The 21,407-nt window shown below is 37.2% G+C and overlaps 1 protein-coding gene across 12 annotated transcripts in view; it reads right to left on the bottom strand.

Annotated features, from left to right (window-relative positions):
* Window positions 1-21,407, bottom strand: part of LOC108970440 (polypyrimidine tract-binding protein 1) — a 390,952-nt gene that overhangs the window by 26,083 nt on the left and 343,462 nt on the right. For 9 of the 12 annotated variants that reach the window (XM_018935824.1, XM_018935825.1, XM_018935823.1 and 6 more), the window contains 4 exons: window positions 20,823-21,110; window positions 20,082-20,367; window positions 19,185-19,405; window positions 17,822-17,855 (listed from right to left, as the gene is read on the bottom strand). In XM_018935824.1, the coding sequence (XP_018791369.1) occupies window positions 17,822-17,855; window positions 19,185-19,405; window positions 20,082-20,367; window positions 20,823-21,110 (829 nt within the window). The remainder of the gene's footprint in view (window positions 1-17,821; window positions 17,856-19,184; window positions 19,406-20,081; window positions 20,368-20,822; window positions 21,111-21,407) is intronic. The other 3 variants (XM_018935819.1, XM_018935821.1, XM_018935818.1) reach the window with 3 other exon arrangements.

Here is a 21,407-nt window from a genome sequence, read left to right as displayed (position 1 = left end):
GAAATTGACCCCAAAGACGATTTTCAAAAGTGCAAATTGTTGTTTAGTGGCCAACAAGAGTAAATAAAGATTGGCCGCACAAAACATGACACACACACACATGCACATAGTACCATTAGGCATATGCACACACATAAATGAATTTATAGTTGAATGCACAAACTTGCAGCACGAAGCACACTGTTGAGCATTGATAGCGGTCCGCCAAGGCTTAGGCAGAGCAAAACTAAAAAAAAAATTTAAAAGCAAAAAAAAAATTGCACAACAAACAGTGAGCAAAGTGACTTTACCAAATGCAAAGCAGAAACCGAATTTGGAAAATGGTAAAGAAATTGACAGGAGCCGAAAGTAAAAATGGTAGAAAAGTGAATTTATTTGGCAAAACCACCGAACAGTGGGGGGAGCAGTGAGCAAAATGGATAGCACCGTCGTTTGCAGCTCAAGCCATCTAAGGGATGCGCGGTGGCTGGGACGTGTGTGCGACTGAGTGCAGCACTTGTGTTGAAGAAGAAAAATTGTGCATGCCAAGAAGTAAATCCATTTTACACAGCCGAATGCATAAACAAACCGCACACAGCCGAGGCACAGGCAAGCCGCTGCACAAAGGGCGCAGAGTAACCTACGTCGGCACACACACCGCCGCATAGCACATATCCACAGTACTTTTAAGAGGCAGTGAAATAAAAATATCTGCTGAAATGCTGGCAGAATTTTCAATGTTGAATGCGCAACATTCAAAATCCACCAGGGACTATGGAGCCAACAAGGCAACTTACACTTGCCACTCAGCCGGGCAGTCAGTCAAACAGACAGTCGGGCAGCAACAGGCAACTGACAGCATGCTGCTGGCATCCAGCGTCAATGCTGCCACAAACTGGTACGTAAAGGTGTGTTGGCTGCACTTGCTGCACGTCTGTCGATGACGTCGCAGGGGCCGAATGGTTGCTCGATGGCTTCGATGTGCACGTTGAAGCGGAAATGAAGTCAACAGTGGCCACTGACGGCATATGCTGTTGCAACAATAGAAGCGCAGCGCAAGTGTGTTTCGCAATGTTGCAAGCAACCGTTTATTCACTTTGCCGTGCGCTTGACTTGTGCCCCACAAGCAAATACGAGTAACAAGTTAACAATTCGAAGCAAAATATTTGCTCTGCTGGCGAAAAGAATGATGAAATAGTTGTGGAGCGCTGCACAATGCAATAGCAGAGAGGAGCGGCGTGTGTTTGTTATGTTGTGTGGCAAGAAAGGTTGCTTATTTTTTATGCTTCTTCGAAGTGTGTGTGCTTTTACTTGACAGTAAATTATTTTTGCGCAAAACGGATTCACAAGCGCTATCAATGCTTGCTGACGTTGACTTGGCGCCAGCGCTGGTGTTGTTAGTGTGTGGCGAAGCACTGAGTGCAACAAATCAACATTATTGCGGCAGATTCCCAAGCGTGCCATTAGCTGCTAGGCAAATAATAAATATATGCGAAGGGTTCAAATAAACAAGATTGGCGTTCAGGTGTGAGGTTAATAGCGCACAATAACGGTTTATTTATTAGAAGAGTATCATTAGAGGAGCGTGTGGAGAGTGTAGGTGAGATTAATGTCTTTGAATTACTCAAATTGCAATTCGGCCATAAGAAAATATTTTAGTTTTAGGTGTGATTTGATTTTAAAAATGTAATTTTCTTTGACAAAAATAGCAACAAAAATCCATTTAGTGACCTGAAAGGAATTTAAATCAGTGAAGTGGGTTATTTTTGGCATTTTGTGATAAAGTTGATGTAGATTCCTGACTTTTTTTCCATAGATTTTTTAGTGAAAATTATGTTTTTATTCGATATTAAGTCCATATAAGGAGCAATAATAAATACTTTGCACTAAAAAAAAAAATACAGTAAGTTTGGGTTATAAGGAGGAAAGTTTCTACCACATTTCGTGAAAGAAAAAAAGATACAAGATAAATATAAAAAAACCAAAAATTTGGTTCTATGAATTTTTCACATAAATTTTGAGATTACTACATAGCAATATATTTTTTTTCTAGAGGACTTGCAGTTTCGCCGGAACTTTAATACTAAAGATTCGTCAAAATTTTGATTTTTCACAGAATACTAGCTTTCCAAAAATGTTTGGTGGAAAAAATTATAATTCAGAGTGGCTCACAACATTTTTAAAGATCATTTGTGTCTACGAAAAGTGAAAGCTAGAAACAATTTCTTACTCGGAGTGGCTTAAAAATCCAAATTACTATCAAATTCTGTATTTCTTCGATCATTGTTTGGAAAATATAGCTGAGAAGGTCGTCTGGCAAGGTCAAGATAACGTTTCAGAAAGACTTTTTTCACCGCCTCTGTAGTTAGGGTTTGGAGAAGAATGCATTTACATTACGGGAGCCTTCGAATACATAAATTTAAATTTTTCGAAATTTTGTTCATATATTTGCAAATTTTTAAGGAATATTATATATATATATATATATATGTGTACATTCGACATACTTAAAAACCAAAATATTTTTTAAATTCACAAGTGAGTATAACCCCTTAAAGAGTGAAATTTTTATTTATTTTTAGTATAAGCAAAGCTCATGACTTTTTATTTGATTACCAAAATTAAAAAAAATATGTATTTGCGCATATTTCTCTGTGAACATCTATATTTTACAGTTAATGAGCTTAGCTGAAAATTATTTATATTTCCATATTACTCTTTGAAATATAAAAACGAGATTTCTTTTTTATTATTTAGTTTAAATACTTTATCATTTACAGTTATAGCAAATTTAAAAAGTACAAATTAAGCTCATTCTGTCAATTAACGCAATCACAATATGTTTTTTCCAGCTTATGGCATAAGAATAGCTTAGGATAAGCGGATTTCAATGCTTTTAAAAAATGTAAAACCGTTACGCGGTGCTGCTGGCAGGAGCTTTTACCCAAAAGCACAACGCTTAAATATTCAAAATTAATATGAAGCTGTTACTTGGCTGCAGTTGAGCGAATATTAAATTTTGGTTACACAAGAAAAAATAAGCATAACAAACAAAGCGCTTAAAAAATGAGAGAGCTTAAACGAAACCAGTTGGTGTGACACTATATGCCGCTGTTGTTGCTTTTACTTTTTAGATAAAAGCTAATATGAATTATAAATATATAATCTGCAAACCATCGTTTTCAAGGATTCTTAACGCCAAACTTTTGCTAACCACAACTTTTACTAAAACCAACAAAAAATTAGTGCAATGCACAAATCTTAGAAAAGTAAATATTGCTTGAAAAATGCAACCACACACACCCACGTAAGCAAACATGTGTCTTGTAATAAGTTTGTGTGTGTGTTGGTAAACAGTTTAATACGCAAAAACCAACTTAGAATAACATCAATGTCAAAAGCAAGCAAATCTGTAATGAACGACTTGACGTATACGCAACCTCTAACATCATCACATTACTCATACGCAGTGGCGCTGCAGAACGACATTTGCGGCTGCTAGCTTACAATATTTCTTTGAAAACTAAAACCACAGTGAGCACAGGTGAGTCGGAGCAAAAGATGAGTGGCGAAGATTTGAAAAAACTTTAATGGGAGCTGGCGAGGGAAAAGACAAGGTGGCAGGGTACAGCTAAGTAAAAGTAAATATTGGGCGCAAATATGAGCTTTTAGCAAAAGTTTTGGCTTAAAAAAGTACCATAACTGTTCACGAGTTTTATGCTGAAATGTAGTAACAGATATATGTATGTGCGTGTGTGTGAATGACACATGGGCATATAATTGCACGCATCTCAAGCGCAACGTTTTTTGCTACATCCTTAATGCACATACATTTTTATTGCACAATTAAATGCCAACGATCAATCATTCGGCAAATTAACTAATAATAAAATGCCATTTCATTCAGAAAATTTGAAGAAAAAATTCGCTGCATAAAAATAGAATTCGGCGAAGCGTAATAAAATTTGCATGCAAATCGCAAGTGCCTGCTATAACAATAACACTAACAATTGGCAGAAAAAGTAGTTCATAATCAATAGGAATGCTGTCGAGTCAGCGATCGGCTGTGGGGCATAATCGACGCAATTGCGCTTGATTAGGTTTTTATTGCCTTGCAACATGGAAATGAGTTTTGAAGAGGCATATTTGATGAGAGTGTGAAGTAAAATGAGTGCAAAGAAATTTGCAAAAGAAAAGAATGTCGGAAAATGAGAGAATAGTGTTGTAAAATCATTAGTTGGAGATGAGAGATGAGGATGACAGTGTGCATGTGTGTGGCTGCGTGGGGTGTGAGGTGTGTGGCAACACATTATACATGCTTATATGTGTTATGCCTGTAAGTAACTACACTTTTCGTTCTTAGCGCTGGTATATGCCTGCTTAGAAGCGACATTCAAGCGCCAAAATATTGCATAATGCCGACACTGATGTATCGCAACAAAATGTTGCCTGAACAACACTATAGAAATTCATAATGGTTTGAGTAAATAAAATCCACTACAAAGCAGTTTGTCAAAACTAATAAATAAAACCGCTTAATATTTGCACAAGAAAAGGGTGCCGTTAGACCAAAGGAGCGTTAAAAAAGGCTGTGCGTGCCACATACTTGCATAGTTTTGCAGAAAATTTTGCTATAATAATTGAAAATGTGATACACTTCAATAGAATGCACAACAATGTGCGACAATAAAAACAACAACAATAGCAAATGTAATAAGCATGTCACACAAGCAGCTGATGGCGTGGCACTTCATTGAATATGTAAATATATTTGCTTTTGATTGTATTTGCCAATGTGGCAAGGTGGTGGTGGCAAGTTGCTACATACTACACATATGCCAGAGCAGACAAGACGCCTAAATGGAGGGAAATAAAGTTCAAGAGCATATAATATTTGCATGCTTGGCAGGAGTGTGAAACGAGCACATGTATTTGTTGTAATGAGTTTGCACACACACATACACAAAGATGTAAATTTGTATGTAAACAAGTATATTTGCGTGCGGCTTGTTAACAAAAGTGAAATTGTTGCTACGTGCGTGCGTGCCACTATTAACATAAGAATAGGCGCAGCACCAAGGCACGCTCGTGTGTGTGTGCGTGTGAGTAAATTGCACAAGTGCTTGGGTATATTAACTCGACCGTAGCAGGCATTATCTATGTGCTGCTACGTGCAACGCCGGAGCGTATGTAAATATTGATAATGCGAATACAAAGACAACATTTGCAATGCAAGCGACAAAGTAGCAACAGCTAGCAGCGCACAACAGCACATACACACACATATACACATGCACGGGTAGACTTTGTGTGTCGGCTGACGGCGAGAGTAGCTGTCGCACATAATTATTTACTTGGCACACTTAACGCCGCAAGAGATCCTTATAACGCGCAAACACACACACACACACGAACCCATTTACATACATATCTGTGTGCGTGCGTGTGCGCTACTTTGTGATGTTGCTGTTGTCACCAATTCATTTCCGACACCTCATCCGCCGGCTTAACTATTACCTGCCGCAAATTGCCGCAAAACTCACATATTTGCACATAAAATTTTCGATTACGATCTGAAAGTGCTTGCCCCGCTGCCTCAGCCGCCTTAGCGTCGCTGCGCCTGGAGCGCTGTGCTATTGTGATTTCACACTCATCATCGGCGGCATTGTCATCATTGCTGCCATTAGGCTTTATGGCGCAGTGTCGCTCTTTCAGTGACGTGCGCATTTTTCATCGTCACATTTGCCACATTCTGTGCCTCCCCTCTTTGCTTTATTGCTTCGCTTTGCGTATTACCGTTATTTTTTTTTTTTTTTTTTGTCTTTTCGATTTTTAGATCAGCGTTTTGCTCACATTTTATATTTTGATTTAGTAGTTAGATTTAGTAGTAGCATAAATAGATATTATTTAGAAAATGTTCTGTATATAAGTCGCCATCGATACACCATTTGCTTGCTAGTTTTGAGCATTACTCTCTAAGGGAAATGGTTCATTAAAAGCCCCAAAAGTTAGGACAGGACTGAGAACAAAGGGATCACAAGATCGATTTTGGGCCAAAAGGCTTTTGCGACAGCGCATAACATAGTAAGTGTTGCGGGTTGATTTAAACAGCTGGTATAGGTGTGTTCGATTCTCTACTCTTTATCTTATATCTACAAGAACCCTTGACTGGAATTTCTTAATACTAAGGTCTTCTATTGCGCTGTCTTTTGTTTTCCTCCTTTTTGTGTCCTATCATCTCAATATTAGTCACAAAGTGGCGGCTTTGAATTGCTTGTGAAGTCCGTGATATATTTCCAGAGATCTTTTTATGTCAGAAACATGTTCTTAAGTTTGATACTAACTTGACTAACTTGACTAAATGACTTGTCACCGATATTAATAGTACTTTCATTCCATTCAATTAATTTTTCTTCAGCTGAGAAGAAATCATACTTGTATACGACGGCAGCAATTAGAAATGACCTGCTGCCATTTGTTGAGTATCACCACAAAAACAGCAAAAGTAATTTCAAAAATAAATTGTAGAATATTACAAAAACTATCACGGTATCTCATTTTCCTCTCCGTTTGAAAAATGTGTGCGCAAGCCATATGCCCAATTTATGAACTGTAAGATATTAATATAGTTTTTGTGCATAAGGTCCAGAAACACCTGGACGAGAAGGGATTTCTACCCGACTAAAATAAAGATAAATGGTGATAACGAACCTTATATGTTTGGTGCACAAATAATCGTCTTAAGCTTCAGTTTTTGTGTTAAGTAACTAAAGGAAGATAATTCCAAATTACCTCACACTATTCAAAATCAGCTTTTCAGCTCTTTTCACTTTTGAATATAAGTTTTTCAAAGCATTAAATTCCAACAATTTGCCTCAGAGTGAATATTTTGTATATACTCCACAATCGCCTCCCCTTAACCATTCCGCGAAAGAAGTCATTTAATAGCGATTGCCTCGCCGACTAAATTGTCGAAGACAACGCTGCTATGTCAGCTTTCTGCTGGCGCAACAGATGCTGTGGCTTAAGTATAAATAGTATATAGGTATAAATAGCAACAAGCTGATCCGATTACAGTCAATAAAATGTGCTATTTTGCCACTTAAGAAGTCACTCAACTAAATCCGGCGCGTAGCGTGTAATGGACGATGCCGGCGCCAGCTACGTTTGTGTGACAGCACAGAATAGCACATCATTTTAGTTTTTTCCTCGACGCGCTTCAGTTGGTTGCAGCGCGCTGGTGTAAAGAGCGATTTGCGTACGCTGATAGGATTGCCGTAATTTGTAGCGATTGACACGGCTGATGAGATCAACCGTCTACCAGAGCCACTGAATGAATCGGCCACTGAATAAACCAGCGCAAGCTCAGACTGCGCGCGAGACGCGGTGACGGTGCACGGGATTTAAGTGCGCTGTTTAGGGATATTAGTGAATGATGTTGTGTTTGCGACAGATGACAGATTACGGCAATTGGTGGTAATTCAAATCAGCTAACTGGAACAGTAGTATTATGATAAAATAAGTGCAAATTGTATCATAATACTGATTGGGTGAGTGGCATTGAGAGTAATGTATGCCGCTTTTAAGATAATTAAAAATTGAAAACGGTGTATACAAGTGAAGAAGAGAGGTCGAATATCAGGACTCTTTTATTTGGTGGTAGTGAACTCAATATTGGTGGCTTTAACGATGGCCGTGACTAGAAGAGGGTTAAAGTTCCTGGATCAGTATAGCTACCACAAAATATACAGTCTCATTTAAGGTTTCGATCAAAATCGTCTTTATGTTCGTACCGTCTTGGTAAGTGAAGGCATATACAAAGCATACGAAGCATTTACAGCGACATTTCAATCCTTTCGCAGTTTCTTAATGAGGGCCAACCGCCACAGAGGCAGAAAGATTCCAGGGAACCGAAAGAACATTTTAATACGCGACTTCTTAAATTCAATTTCGAACACTTTGCAAAAAACTGAATTTCGAAAAAACTGATTTTCGAAAAAACTAAATTTCGAAAAACTTTAAATTCGAAAAAACTTATATTTTGCTCTTTATTCTGTCTGTAACTGCACACCCACCTCTGTGTCACAGAGAAAAGTTAATCTTTCGAAAAACAAAAAACAAAACCTTTCATGAGAAAGTAAAAATAGGAAGCTATTTGCTGTCCGTTTGATAAAAAGTATAAAAATTTTTCCAATATTATTCCACACACACATACAAATATACAAACAAACAAAAAAAAAGTTTAAATAAAGTAATTTTCTCAAATACCGTTACAGCGCACATGTTGCGTGAACTGTACTTACAACGGATTTCTATGCAAATGAAATAAACTTCACTTTATTACAAACTCACACACAGCAACAATGTAGAATGCAACATTTATACACTTCAACTCCAGACTGCCGTTAGGTCGTAGTACCACAGAGTAACTGTTGTACTGATCTCTTAATTTGACATTTAAGCTGTCATCAGTTTATTTAATGTCTGTCCAAGGCTTAGCCGCTTGCCTCAGCACCGAGGCCAGCGAGACTGCTGAGGGTTGGAGCATTACGACAATCATAAAAAATGGCAAGTTGCAAACAAATGTTGAATATCAACTAAGGCGGTACAGGAATATTGAATAGCCCGCAGAAGTGTTGGTTTAAGTTATGAGCACGCGCTGTGTCTTTGAAGGTAACTGTGTCGGGGTGTGTGTGTGTGTATTATTTATGCCTGCTGATTGGCAAGAAGCAGATTATGCAGTGAGCTTGCTACACCAACGTTGGCATGTGCTGGAGACAGGAATTTAAATTCAAATTAAATTCAATTCAACAAACCGTTATAAACAAACGCAAACAGACAGAAGCGCCTTTCATAGAGAGAGAGAGAGATAGACAGAGAGAGAAGGAAAGAAAGAGAGAGAAGGAGAGGGAGTGAGCGATATGCCTGCAGGAAATAAGTGTGTTTGACAATAGCCCTTATGACACACACACACACAAATCAAAGTAAAACTAGATTTTAGAACAACAACAAGCAACTGCTACACAAAGCAGCGGCTGGCGGCGACAAAGTCAGCTAGTTGGAGGAGAAGCAGGATTTTGCGGCATGAACTACGATTTGTGGCAGCACCCACACCAAGCGCCCTGTGAAATACGCAAAGAATATTGGTGCAGACAACCGAAACATTTGCCACAGCAACATACAGCAGATAAACCGTAAAACAATTGTGGCAACAAATCCATTATGTGGCAATTATGTTTGTTTCTGTTGCTTTTGTCTTGTCTTTTGTTGCTTAATACAAAATCCACAACAACAATAATGAAAACAAACAACCGTTACAACAAGCGAACTTAACAAATACAGTTATCCTGAAACTATACCGAAAGTAAATAAAGCAAACGAAGCCCCGGGACTCGACGCTCAATCCTCATTGGACTCAGTAGGAACATGCAACACACACTCATATTTATACAATTTTATATGCATGTGTGTGCGCAATAACAGCTGGATTTATGTAGCAACTTTATAAAGTTTCACTTACACAAGCATTTATTCATTTCTTGATGCCGCGCTCCCTTGCACCTCTCGTCCTTTTCTCCTCGCATTGCTCTCTGAGCAGGTTTATGTGCGTTGCCAGCAGTGGCCTTTCTGCTCCATTGCATTAAATGTTTATGCAACAAATTGAAATGTACATTTTTATTGTATTTTTATTTATTTCTTGCTTTTGTTGTAGTTGTTGTTCATGTGTTCTCTAACTATTTCACTTATTTCATTACATTTTCACACACGACTAAGCGTGTGTTGTTGTTGTTTAGCACATTTAGAGTGCTCAGAAAATAGAATTGAATTATAAGTCCACAAATGCGCACACACGCACATATGTATATGAAAACTGAGCCATAATAATGGCACATGCAGTCGAGTTAGTGCGACTTAGGAACGAAATTGAAGACCTCGAAAGAGACAAATTGAAAGTGTGCCTGTTGTATGTGTATATGCGTCCATGATTCAAGCAGAAATATAAATTCAGTTGGTAATGAAGCGCATGCCAAATATGTACATATGTCTGCATGTACTTTATTTGATAATAATGCACTGAAGGCTACTTGACTGCTTAAGGTATACGATGAAAAGGTTGTGCGCTTGCAACTAGTCAGTTTACGGTATCTAAAACCGTTTTGGAATTTACTAATTTACTTTTATATATATGTATTTAATATAATAAAACAAGAAAAGACGTTAAGTTCGCCTGCACTGAGGCTATGCTACCCTTCACAAGTACAAAAGTTTCCTATGGCAACTATATGATATAGTGATCAGATATAAAAAAAAAGAAATATGTGCGGAGATTATAACGATGTCTTAGGAAATAATAAATGGAGAATTTGGCGTGGATATATTGCCAAATGAAAACGTTTTCATACCAGCACTTGAATCCGGTTGCTGGGCTTGTATGGCAGCTATATGCTATAGTGGTCCGACTTGAGAAATTTCTTTGAGGATTTTATTATTGTTTTAGGTAATAATCCATGCAAAATTTCTACAAAAATATCTCGTCAATGAAAGAAGATTTTAATACAAACACTTTAATCGGATCGTTGAGTTTTGTATGGCGCATGTATGTATGACGCATGTCATGTCCTTCAGTTTGTATGACAGCTATAAGCTATAGTTGTTCGACATTGACCGTACCGACAAATGAGCAGCTTCTTGGGTAGGAAAGAACGAGCGTAAAATTTTAGAACATTAACTCAAAAACTGTAGCGCTAGTTCGCTTATATGCAGATATACGGGCATGGACTCGTCTGAAAGGATTTTTAATCGTTCACCTTTTTTTAAGATTTAAATTAAATATTTTTTTTTCTTTGAATCGTTATAAAATAATCATATTTTCCCAAATTACTAGAAAAAAGGCTTAAGTATTCTCCTACTTTCTTCTTAGCTAATGACGGTTGACAAAACAAACAGCCTAAAACTATGCTATTAGCTGTTATACCCACTGAGTTTACAGAATCGATTTTTTTACGTAAATTTACTATACTCGTACATATCGTCATCTAAAATGCTAAATAATGAAACATTACTTTTCTGAAGTTTACAAGTGAAGGAAAAACGATATAACAACACTTCACAAGTTGAAATGAAATTTGAGTTTTAGTTAGAACATGGTTACATATTGGTTATGATACACTTGAGTTTTGGTTATAAAATAGTAATATATTGGTTACCATATCTGAGAGCAAATTAAAATTTTTTTTTGATGATGCCTACGCTAATTTGCATTGTAGGTTACGATATAAAGAATATTTTTTGATATTTTAAGAATATATTTTGATTTTGCAAATCGTCTCGAGATGTGAGCGTGTTTGGAAGATGGCTTTAGCATAGTGTAACCGGCAGCATTTTCTCCGACTTGCAATGCACCCGCTTAAGTTGAAAATGCCTTTCAATGTACTTCTAAAATCAGTACTAGAATGGCTTCAGCACTCTTATAGACTTAGAAAAAACTAAGGATTTAGCAGCAGCGCGCCAACAAAAAAAAAAAAAAATAAAGGGAAATTCTGTTTTGTCAACCGAAATTCATATTTTTTGTATTGATTTGAAAAATTATATAAAAATGACTTCTCAAGTATTCGTGAAAATAAAATAGAGGAATTTTATAATCATTTTATGTTCACTGGAAGCAAATAATAATTTTTGGGAGGAAATATATCTTGAAATGACTACAACAAAATCATTCAAGATCTTTCTCTAAATTTGTAAATTATTTCACCTGCTAAACAAAAAACAAAGGATCGTGTTTATAAATTAAAGTGCAAAAAATATGCGGACGCCATTAAAGTCAAAAACAAGCAAATACAAAAGAATTTTTAATTTTTATTATGCTTTTATTATCGGTTGTAAAGTTGGCCTGAAGCAAGCTAAAGCTGCGCGAAGAAACCACAGAGCTTGGTGGCTCAGGCAAATGGCAGACGAAGAACCGAACTAAACCAAATAAGCTTGCCACTCAAAATTCCAATATAAACACGTAGGTAAGTATTTATTTCCCGAACTAAATATTTGCTTACTTTCGAAAGGCCGTCTTTGCAGAACCCTTGCTTCATTTGTGGCGCACTTAATACTCATAATTTGCACACACATTCAACTTGTACAATGACAACAACAAACAATGTGAATCAAACTCACAGTTACGTATTATGGCCGTTGCTCATGCAAAGCTAAATCAAAACCGAAGTTTGAGGTTCACTTGAGAGACCAATGGCGCGCCGAAAATGTAGAGTGACCCGACTGACCGACGTGCAGACTGGCTGAATAAGCAAATGAATTGGCCAGCAAAGTATTTGCCGTGCAAACAGCTGCATGGCGACGCATGTGTGCATTTGCTTGCAGGACGGACTGCATGGCAATAGTAGTGTGTGGTGAGTTGAGGTGAAGTGGCTTTTACTGTTGAAATTTTGTATTGTGGTAATGAAACTGGCGCTGTGTTATTGTTATTGTTTTGCCGTAGCTATTTTTGATATATATTTTTTGGACTTTTTTTTATTGTTTTGTTGGAATGTTGGCATGTAAATTTAATTTTATTGTTTTACGTACGAATGCGCTGGCGGGGCACGTGGGGCTATTTGAGGTGCGTATGGGAAAGTGGAGTGTGTGTTATGGTCAGATATGCAACCGAGTTCAATAAAGTGTGCATGAATTTCGTGTTGACTTTACTTCATTTTTATTTTTTTTAATTTTAATTTTTCACTCTCAGCTTTTCATCCATCTCTCGTGAGCGCCCACACATTGCCGCCGGTCAAGCGCACAACCAATACTCGGAAAAGCTGCTCCATCTTGCAATTTATTTACAGTCCCCCTTTGCTAAGTCAAAGATCGTGCCAAAAATGCTTTTATTTGATTTTCACTTTCAACACTCGCATTTTCCAAGTCCAAATAATTGCGAAATAAGTGATTGGAAGAGCGGCAATTGCAGCTAGTGAAGCATACGCAGCAAGGCGCACAACGCTGTTGTTGCATGTTGCAAGTTAATGTGATTGCCGCAGAGCGAAAGAAGCAATTAAGGAGAATTACTCAATCAATTAATTCAATCACTTTAAAATCATTACATTAGCCGATAGCGGTGTGAGGCGCCGGCCGCCTGGCTAGTCCTGTGTGCGCGTGCGTGTTTTTTCAACGAAATACGGTACATTTTTTTCATCTTGTTAGCTTTTATTGCATTACGCTGACCTTCCATTAGCAGCTCCCACTCCCACTTTCACTTTCACTTCATTTTATGCTTAAAATAATAAAACTAATTTCAGCAATCCCCTTTTCTAAGCATTTCACGCTTTTTATTTTCTTTTGTTTCTCTTCCTACTTCATTCCGCACGAAATTCCTTTCCAAAGTGCTAAGCGTCAGCAATGTATGCCTGTGTGTGCGTGGGTGTGTGCGGCCGGAACAGCACTCACATAATTAAGCGCATTAGTGCTTTTGTTATTCTTTCGCACTTTTCGTTGCGCTCACTTGTCGAAGCAAAAGGCAAAACTTTTCCTATAAACACGAAAATTCGTTACACATTTGCACCTGGTGGCATGTTGCCGTGGACCGCCGCCCGCCCACCGTTGGTCATTGTTGCATGCCAAACCTCCCATCCCTTCCATCTATGGTCGAAGCAACTGCGTAGCGAAATGTGGCGCCGTGACGTGTAGCGGGTGGCGGCGTAACGGAACTTTATAGAATTTGCTACGCTTCGTTACGGTTAGTTGCTGCCCCAATTTCCTGCCTCACTGCCACGTCGCCGCCTCGCCACTATCGCATTCAATTGGATGCCGTCCGTCCGTTCTAACGAGTTCAGAACTTCCCACACCCAGCAGAACCGGCACCTCGGGCGCAATTCCTTGCTTTTGTTGTCGCATTGTTGTTGTTGCGGCATTTTTAAAACTCACTTATTTGCTCGTTTGCCGCATGCAGTTGTGGAGTCGTGGAGTCGTGTAGCGCGCCGAGCTTTTGTGGTTGTTATTGTTGTCATTGCTGCTGTTATTCATTCGCAAATACAATTCGTTAGACGAATTTAAATTGTTTTCAAATAAACAACTCCAACTGGCCCGCGCGCCACCGTCCGCCGCAAGCGCGCTTTTCGTTATGGCTCGTTTCATCGGCGGTGACGGCGGCAAGAACGCGCATGTTAACTGCTTGTAGTGAATAACACTGTGTTGTTTTACCTTGTCGGCCGCATGCATAGTGTATTAAGCGTTTTGTTGCTATTTTTTGGTTTTTTTTCGGCACCACTACTTTATGGCTCGTCTGGTCGCCCTGGCGTATGCTTTCTTCGATCTGCTCTAAGCGCTTCGAGCGTCCATGCCAAGTGCTATCCATTAAGCTGAGGTCCAGCTCGTTGCCTTTTCGTGCATTCACTTTATCTGTTCACTTTATTCCGCCTGCTTCACCTTGATCGTGTTATGCTTAAGCTGCTGTGGTCTCTTTCGCCCCGGCGCTCGTCCGCCTTATCGTCGAGCGCCTGCCGCTTTGCGTGCGCTTGCCGCTTCTTTATTTATTTACAGCATTTTCGAATTTCTATCTTCCGACAATCCATTCGATTTTGCATTTATCCCATTGTCCTTCGGTTCGAACTGTTGCACTGCTTAGCTGCTGGCCGTGCATGTCCGGTGGGAGTTCATCATTTGCCTTCGGTATGCCTTCTCTGTTTCGTTTTTCACATCTTTATTTGTGGATTTGTCGTTGGTATTTGCAACAAGCTCATCTGTGTGCTGCCACTGAATTTTTTAGTTTTCTGCAGTTGGTTTCCTGTTCGTGCAAACTTTGTTGCCTCAGCGCTGTAGTGGATACAATTTATGAAAGTATTTGTCTTTTATGTTCTCTAGTGGTATTAGTTTTTTCATTATTTCGCATTGTTCTATTTTCACTAAAACTTTCTACCTATGCAAAATTGTTGCTGGCGTAATACTACACTCTTGGAGCGCTCAATAAATGAGTGTTTGCGCTTTTGAAGTTATTACAATATATGGAAAATGATTTAGTTAGGGACCCTTGTTGATTGAAGCAATATGAATTTATTTAGAGGAAAAGTCGGTTTTTGGGGCATGAAATGATAACAAAAAAGATAATTAAGGATTCTGATGGAGTATAAAGCTCTCTATCGATCTGACTTAACTCGTCCGATAGTTTTGAAATGAAACTAAAAGTTCTAGATAAAGTGAACTACTCTGGTGGCGACACACGCTCGTAGAATGGTGCTGATATATTGAGAAGACTGCGGGGAATGTCTTGAGCAGGGAAACAATAAAGCATCTCTTGTGCACATGTCCCGCATTGCCAAGACTAGGCTGTAAGCATCTGGGGTTCCCAAGGTATGATAAACTGGCGGATGTATCGATAGTGAGGCCGCAGAGCCTGTTAAAATTCGCATCAAAAACGGTGATCCTAAAGGATGACTATTTCTAACAGGAATCTAACAACTAAACTTTATCTGTTATCGCAAAGGAATAAAGTTGGTCTTTGCGTTGCTTGTTGGCCTACAAAATTAACCTAACCTAACTTAAAGTGGACTTATTAAGTATCTGATAACAATTGTTTGGATTTCTTACACGGAAATTGGATGCTAGAACTCATTACTGAAAACTACATATAGAAGTATGACCTGCTACCTAATATAAACACAAGATTAACCCAACTTAGCTTAAAGGTAAGGCTGAGGTTTTAAAATGTAATTTGAAATAAAAACTATGTGTGCATGAGAGGGCCAATCAATCTCTTCAATCTACAAGCCATGATTTTCGGCGAAGCACCCACAAGTGTCAATATAATAATCATATTACAGAGAGGAAGAAAAAGCAACGAGGAGAGCACATTAAGATTTTCTACAGCATAACAACCATGAGTGATTTGCCAAATATAAGTACTCTTTCTGAAGCAAGTTGATTTATTCAAAATGTGTAAGGGCCACCGAACTTCAATACTTTTGCCTATGCATATTTCTGAACTCACAATTGGTGAATTAGTTGGGAGCATTGCGTTGGGAAGATTGTCTACTGCCTCCTAGTAGGAACTTCTTCAACATTTATAGCTTACTGCTAATTAGTTTGGCTTTATAACGTTTCTAGTGGTTCAATGGCATTGTGGTTAACTTGAAATTGCAATCACGTTTATATGATTCCTTAGGAGTAATTCTTTAAGCGGTTAGTGGGTTTCACGGATTCAAAAAATTGATTTTCTTATTGTTCATTTAAGAAGTAAGAGTTCTAGCATATTATGAATGCTCAAGTTGATACGAGAAATAGTTTGGAGATAGAGCCGTGAAAAGTTTAGGCTTCAAAATAATCATAAAAATCGATTATTGCCTTATTTAACTTTGTAAGATCTATTGAATATTGGTATGAGTTTTCAAGTTTATTCGTGTAATAGTTTTTGAGATACAGTCTTGAAAAGATGCGAACTCGAGGTCAGCTGTATAGTCACTTAAAACTCTAAATGCGTTTTTCTCGTCTCTTGTGTTTTGGTTGGTTTTTAAGATTTCTCTCTAGTTACTCAACCTTGAATCTTGAAAGAGGAATCTGGTATCTTGCTCATGATCTTAACTAAAACACATACTTTTTTCTTTTTACTTCAGCTGATCCTGTAAGTTGTTCTATTGTTAATGCCGAGGCACCTGTTTTCTAAGGAACTGCCAGAAAGAGTTCGTAATGTTCGGATTTTTAATATTTGCCTTAGAAAATTCCAAAAAATCTTTTCAAAATACGTATACTTGGAATAATAAAAGTTTTGAATGAAATATCTAATTTTTTTTAGACAAAATTTTTGGCAAATAGACCGGCTTTTGCTTGCGGCATCCTAGTAGCCCCTTAAACAGCTCATTAGTTTTAAAAAATTTGAAGTTGTGGCAACTGAGAACATCTCCACACATTCATAAATAGACAGCGACTACTGTGAAATTGGGTCGTGTTGTCGGATTTCTTATAAATCTTAATTTATATATCTTTATTTTATACATATACATACATTTCGAATTCTAAAATAAATACCCTTATAAAGTAACATATCGTCACCTGAAATGCAAAACGACGTATTAAAGTCGAAATTGAGTTTTTTATTGCTTACGATTCACTACATCATATTATAGATATGTATCATAAAATTTTAACCAGCTGCTGTCAGATATAACCAATATGTAACCAATATATATCCAGTATGTTACCAATCTATAACAATTTTTTAACCAAAACTTGAATATCGCTTCAATAAGACTGGTTTCTATTATATCGTTCTCCTTTGCCTGTTAACTTATAAAAAGTGAAGTTACATCGCGTTGTATTTTAGGTGACAATATATTTTATAAACATACATATAACAACGGTAAATTTGGAGTTTCAGTTAGATTACGACATAGCGTACCTAAAATCAATCATAAGTGCAATGTTACTATATAATTAAAAATTTTAAATTTTATAAATTTGCGTAAAACTATTTCCTAAGTGAAACGTTATTTGATTAATTATATTATTTTTTTTTAAATATATTTTAATAAAAATTAAATAATAATAAACAATTTTCTAAATAATTAAAAAAAAAATAATTCTAAATAATACTGTGTTATGCAATAAAAATGATTTTGAATAATCTACAAAAGAAAGCTTAAAAAATGTTCTAACATAAACGAAACGAAAATAACGAAAGAGTTCATTCAAATAGTCATAAGTTATCAGTAGAGAGTATCAATTAAATAAGGCGGTAACAAAAATTGTTTTTAAAACACATAAGAAAAATATAAATGATGCATTATGTAATGTAAGTAGACGATTTTCATTCATTGTTTTCTTTTCAACTATGTAAATATAATAAAAATTAATAATATTTGTGCAGACGTACCAAAGAGGGTAAATAGAGCATCAGGCGTGACCATCTACAGAAAAAAGAGAAAATAGAGTTTCAGTTAGCGAGAGTTGTTTTTTTGTAAAACGTAAAACAAAAAAATTAAAAGTAGAGTTTGTAAATGCTTGTTGATGTTTGCAGATTCACTAATTTTCAGAAAGCAAATCGACTGATATGACGGCGAGAATGGAAGAGAGTATGAGCTGAACAAGTTTTGATGAGAGAGAATTGAGGTCAAAGGGGAATTGAAAAGGCAAGTGTTGATCAAACTTGCGTTTATATAATGTATATATTATTTTTCAGGCATTTTTTAATGAATAAAATTGAAAATTCAGCAAATTGTGGAAACAAGCTGTTTTAAAGGCTTATATGTACTTAATCACGGCATAGAACGGTGATTTTCGCTGAAGTGAAATTTCGTAAATTCTTAGTGCGAGATTTTTATTAAATTTTTATTTTATTGTTTAACAAATATCTTATTTTTTACGCAAGACCTTCCTTACTATTCATTGCCGGCTTGTTATTACTGTCAGATTCACAGCTGGAAAAAATGTAGTATACATTTGGGATTCAATTAAAACAAGTGTAGTATATATTTAGGATTCAATTGCAGTAAGAAATAGTACTTGGCGTAAAATCGAAGTGGAAGTTGAAAATATGGAAAAGATACCACTAGTAATCTATTTAGATATCTATGCATATGTCGTTGATGAGATGAGAAACTAAGGAATTGAAAGTAGAAAAATCATGAAAATCAACTGAAATTTTAAGAAAAAGTCATCCTTTTCTCCTCGATCTACTTTCAGAGTAAAGAAAAGAATTTGCGCTGCTTGCGGGAAAATTGAAATTTGAAAATAATTAGTGAAACTTTTGGTTAGCAAACGGCGATTTTATCGGTTATATAACACATAAAATAATTGAGAGCGTAAAATTTAGAAAGTAGTTCGAAATGTTATGGAAATATAGCTTGGAAAATTTGCCAATTACTTTACTTCATATTTTGGGAATAAGTAACGAGCAGTTATGAGGTGTAACAAAACGAAAATAAACGAAAACGAACGAACCTACGAATGGAGTAAATAAGACGAACAAAACAAAATATAAGGGATCATAGGCATATTAAATACAAACAAAAAGAAAAAACATTAAAAACTAGGAAAGAACTAAAACGATGCTAAATCGCTAACAACAAATAAGTTATTCATAAAAACCTATAAAATATATAAAAACAATGTTTTGATGATATATATACATATATTCTTTGTTGGGAACCAAAGAAACTTACGTCTACATGATAGTAAATGAAATAGTAAGCTTACAGCATGTAAACATATATGAGACTGCAGTGTCAGCGACTTACCTCTTCGTTTAAATTCGAGACCAGCAGCACGTTGGAGAAGCCGCGCAGAGCGGGTGTTGCTGTTTGTAGAGCACCACTGTTGGCCAGCGCGAAGGCGCTCAAATTCGGTATGCCGCTATTGTAGCCGCCGGCGAGTGGTGTGCCAATGCCGAGTGCGAATGGCGGCAATACGCCGGGAGCACCGAGTCCGTTCACTGCAAAGTAGTAATTTTGATTTTTAACTTTTTTAGGAAAACAAATTGAAATCGGCATTCCTGACGAAGGGTGGGAGGGGACGAAAAATTAGGAACATGTGTCGGGGATTGGACCCTTTGATTTTGAACTTCAATCAAACTGACCACATTAATCGCGGGTGTATGTTGAAAGCCTAACAGATCACTAAGGTGTCTTTTGTCGTGTTTATCATTCCATGAAGAACTCGATTCGCCTAGTTGTGCAAAAATTTTTATTATAGTAATATATGTTGAAGTATTTTTTGCTGTTGTGAGTGGTGTAATGTCCCTGTTATTGTCCGTAGTTGTACCTGAACTGACACTGGGAGTTTTGGTTTCAAGTTATATAATACTAAAGAGTAATTAACACTATTTATTAATAAAAATATTTTATAATTCTCAGCGATAGCGTTGGACAGCAGGAGAGCAACTGAGTAGACAAATAGAGAGTAGAGAAAATAACGTATATATAAAAAACAACAAATAAAGTCGGCCGAATGTGAACGAATCTGATTTCATTAAAAAAGAGTCGAGAGCAGATCGGCTCAAGTATATTAATGATATAATATCAAACTTAGATAGAATAAAGGAAAGATATACAACAAAATTAATTTTTTGTTTTTGTTTTTCTTTAGCTGCTAAATGAAAGATAAAAAATGAAAAACGGAAAAAGTAAAAGTGTTACCTATTTTATCACCTGTTAGGGATGGCCGCTGTCGGGCCGCGATCAGTAGTAAGTCATTGGCATTTACCAAGCCGCCGGCGGTGGGCATAATGTCGGCGCCCGGCTCGCCCGGTGGCAATGATGGATTTGTGAAGTCGCGCGATTTGTCATTGTTGTATTTGACATTCAAAGCTGTCAATTTGCTGTTGTCGATGCGCAGTGTGCAGCAACCATTATAGATGTTCTGGCCGTCCAAAATGTTCTTGGCATGCTGGGCCGAATGGGCGTCCGGATACTGGATCAGTGCCTGCAATTGAGAGCGTTTTTGCGGGGGTGTGAGACGACAAGCTTATTTATATGTTTATTTATATTAACACACCGCGCAAGTATGTGTGTATGTGTGCCGAGCATAAAGTGTATGACGTATGAGCGCGTAACAACAAGAATAACAAACAGATTTCGTTTAAAGCATTCACACATGCACGCTTGATTTGGTGCGCAAGCGAGCATGTGAACTTTTGCACAAACACACACACATTTCAATTCGCTTGTGCCTGTGTGTTTATGTGCGCGCTTATCAATTATGAACGCTGTCGCGCTGTGGTTGCTGTTTGTCGTTTGACATAAAGTGAAATGATGATGCTTCACAGCGGCCGCCTTTCACTTGCAACCACTGCACACACACATATACATGCATGCATGTATTTAAGAACGTATTTTATAAATGACTGTTTGCTTATCACCGCTTTTGTGCATATTTACCTGGAATGAATTATTCTTTGTAAATGTGACGATTTTCAGCACTTTGCCGAAACGCTGGAAAATTTGATGCAAGATATCCAGCGACACTGGATACAGCAGCGATTCGACAATGACGCGCAGCACCGTGTTCGGTCCGCCGGCTGTGGAGTTGGTGTTGACTGCGTTCGAGTTGTTCTGTAGTACGGCGATGGTGCCATCGGCATTGGTGGTGGTGGCGGTGTTGCACAGCGGTAGCGGTGAGCCAGATGCTGGCGACTGAATGCGATAATCGCTGGACACGACAGCGGTCTGTAAAATAGACAGAAACATGGATTTAATTTTTAAATTTTTACTCGAACACATTCTTTTTAGTTATATATACTAAGGTGGAAAAAATTCGCTTAAATAAATATGTTTTTGAGAAATTTTAAGTAATATTTGGGTATTTTTTTATTATTATTATATTAAAATAATCATGTTGTCTTTTTATTTGTTAAACTTGAATAAATTTGTTGTCTTACATTTTTATTTATTTAAAGCCTAGTTTTTTATGTTAGTTTTATTAATTTAATTAATCAAGTTGACATTTTAGAATTTATTATAATT

Source organism: Bactrocera latifrons, unplaced genomic scaffold (assembly GCF_001853355.1).
Source record: "Bactrocera latifrons isolate USDA-ARS-PBARC rearing strain unplaced genomic scaffold, ASM185335v1 scaffold_3, whole genome shotgun sequence".
Lineage (NCBI taxonomy): Eukaryota > Metazoa > Arthropoda > Insecta > Diptera > Tephritidae > Bactrocera > Bactrocera latifrons.
The sequence above is the reverse complement of the archived record's forward strand: the minus strand, read 5'-3'. Positions and strand labels throughout refer to the sequence as shown.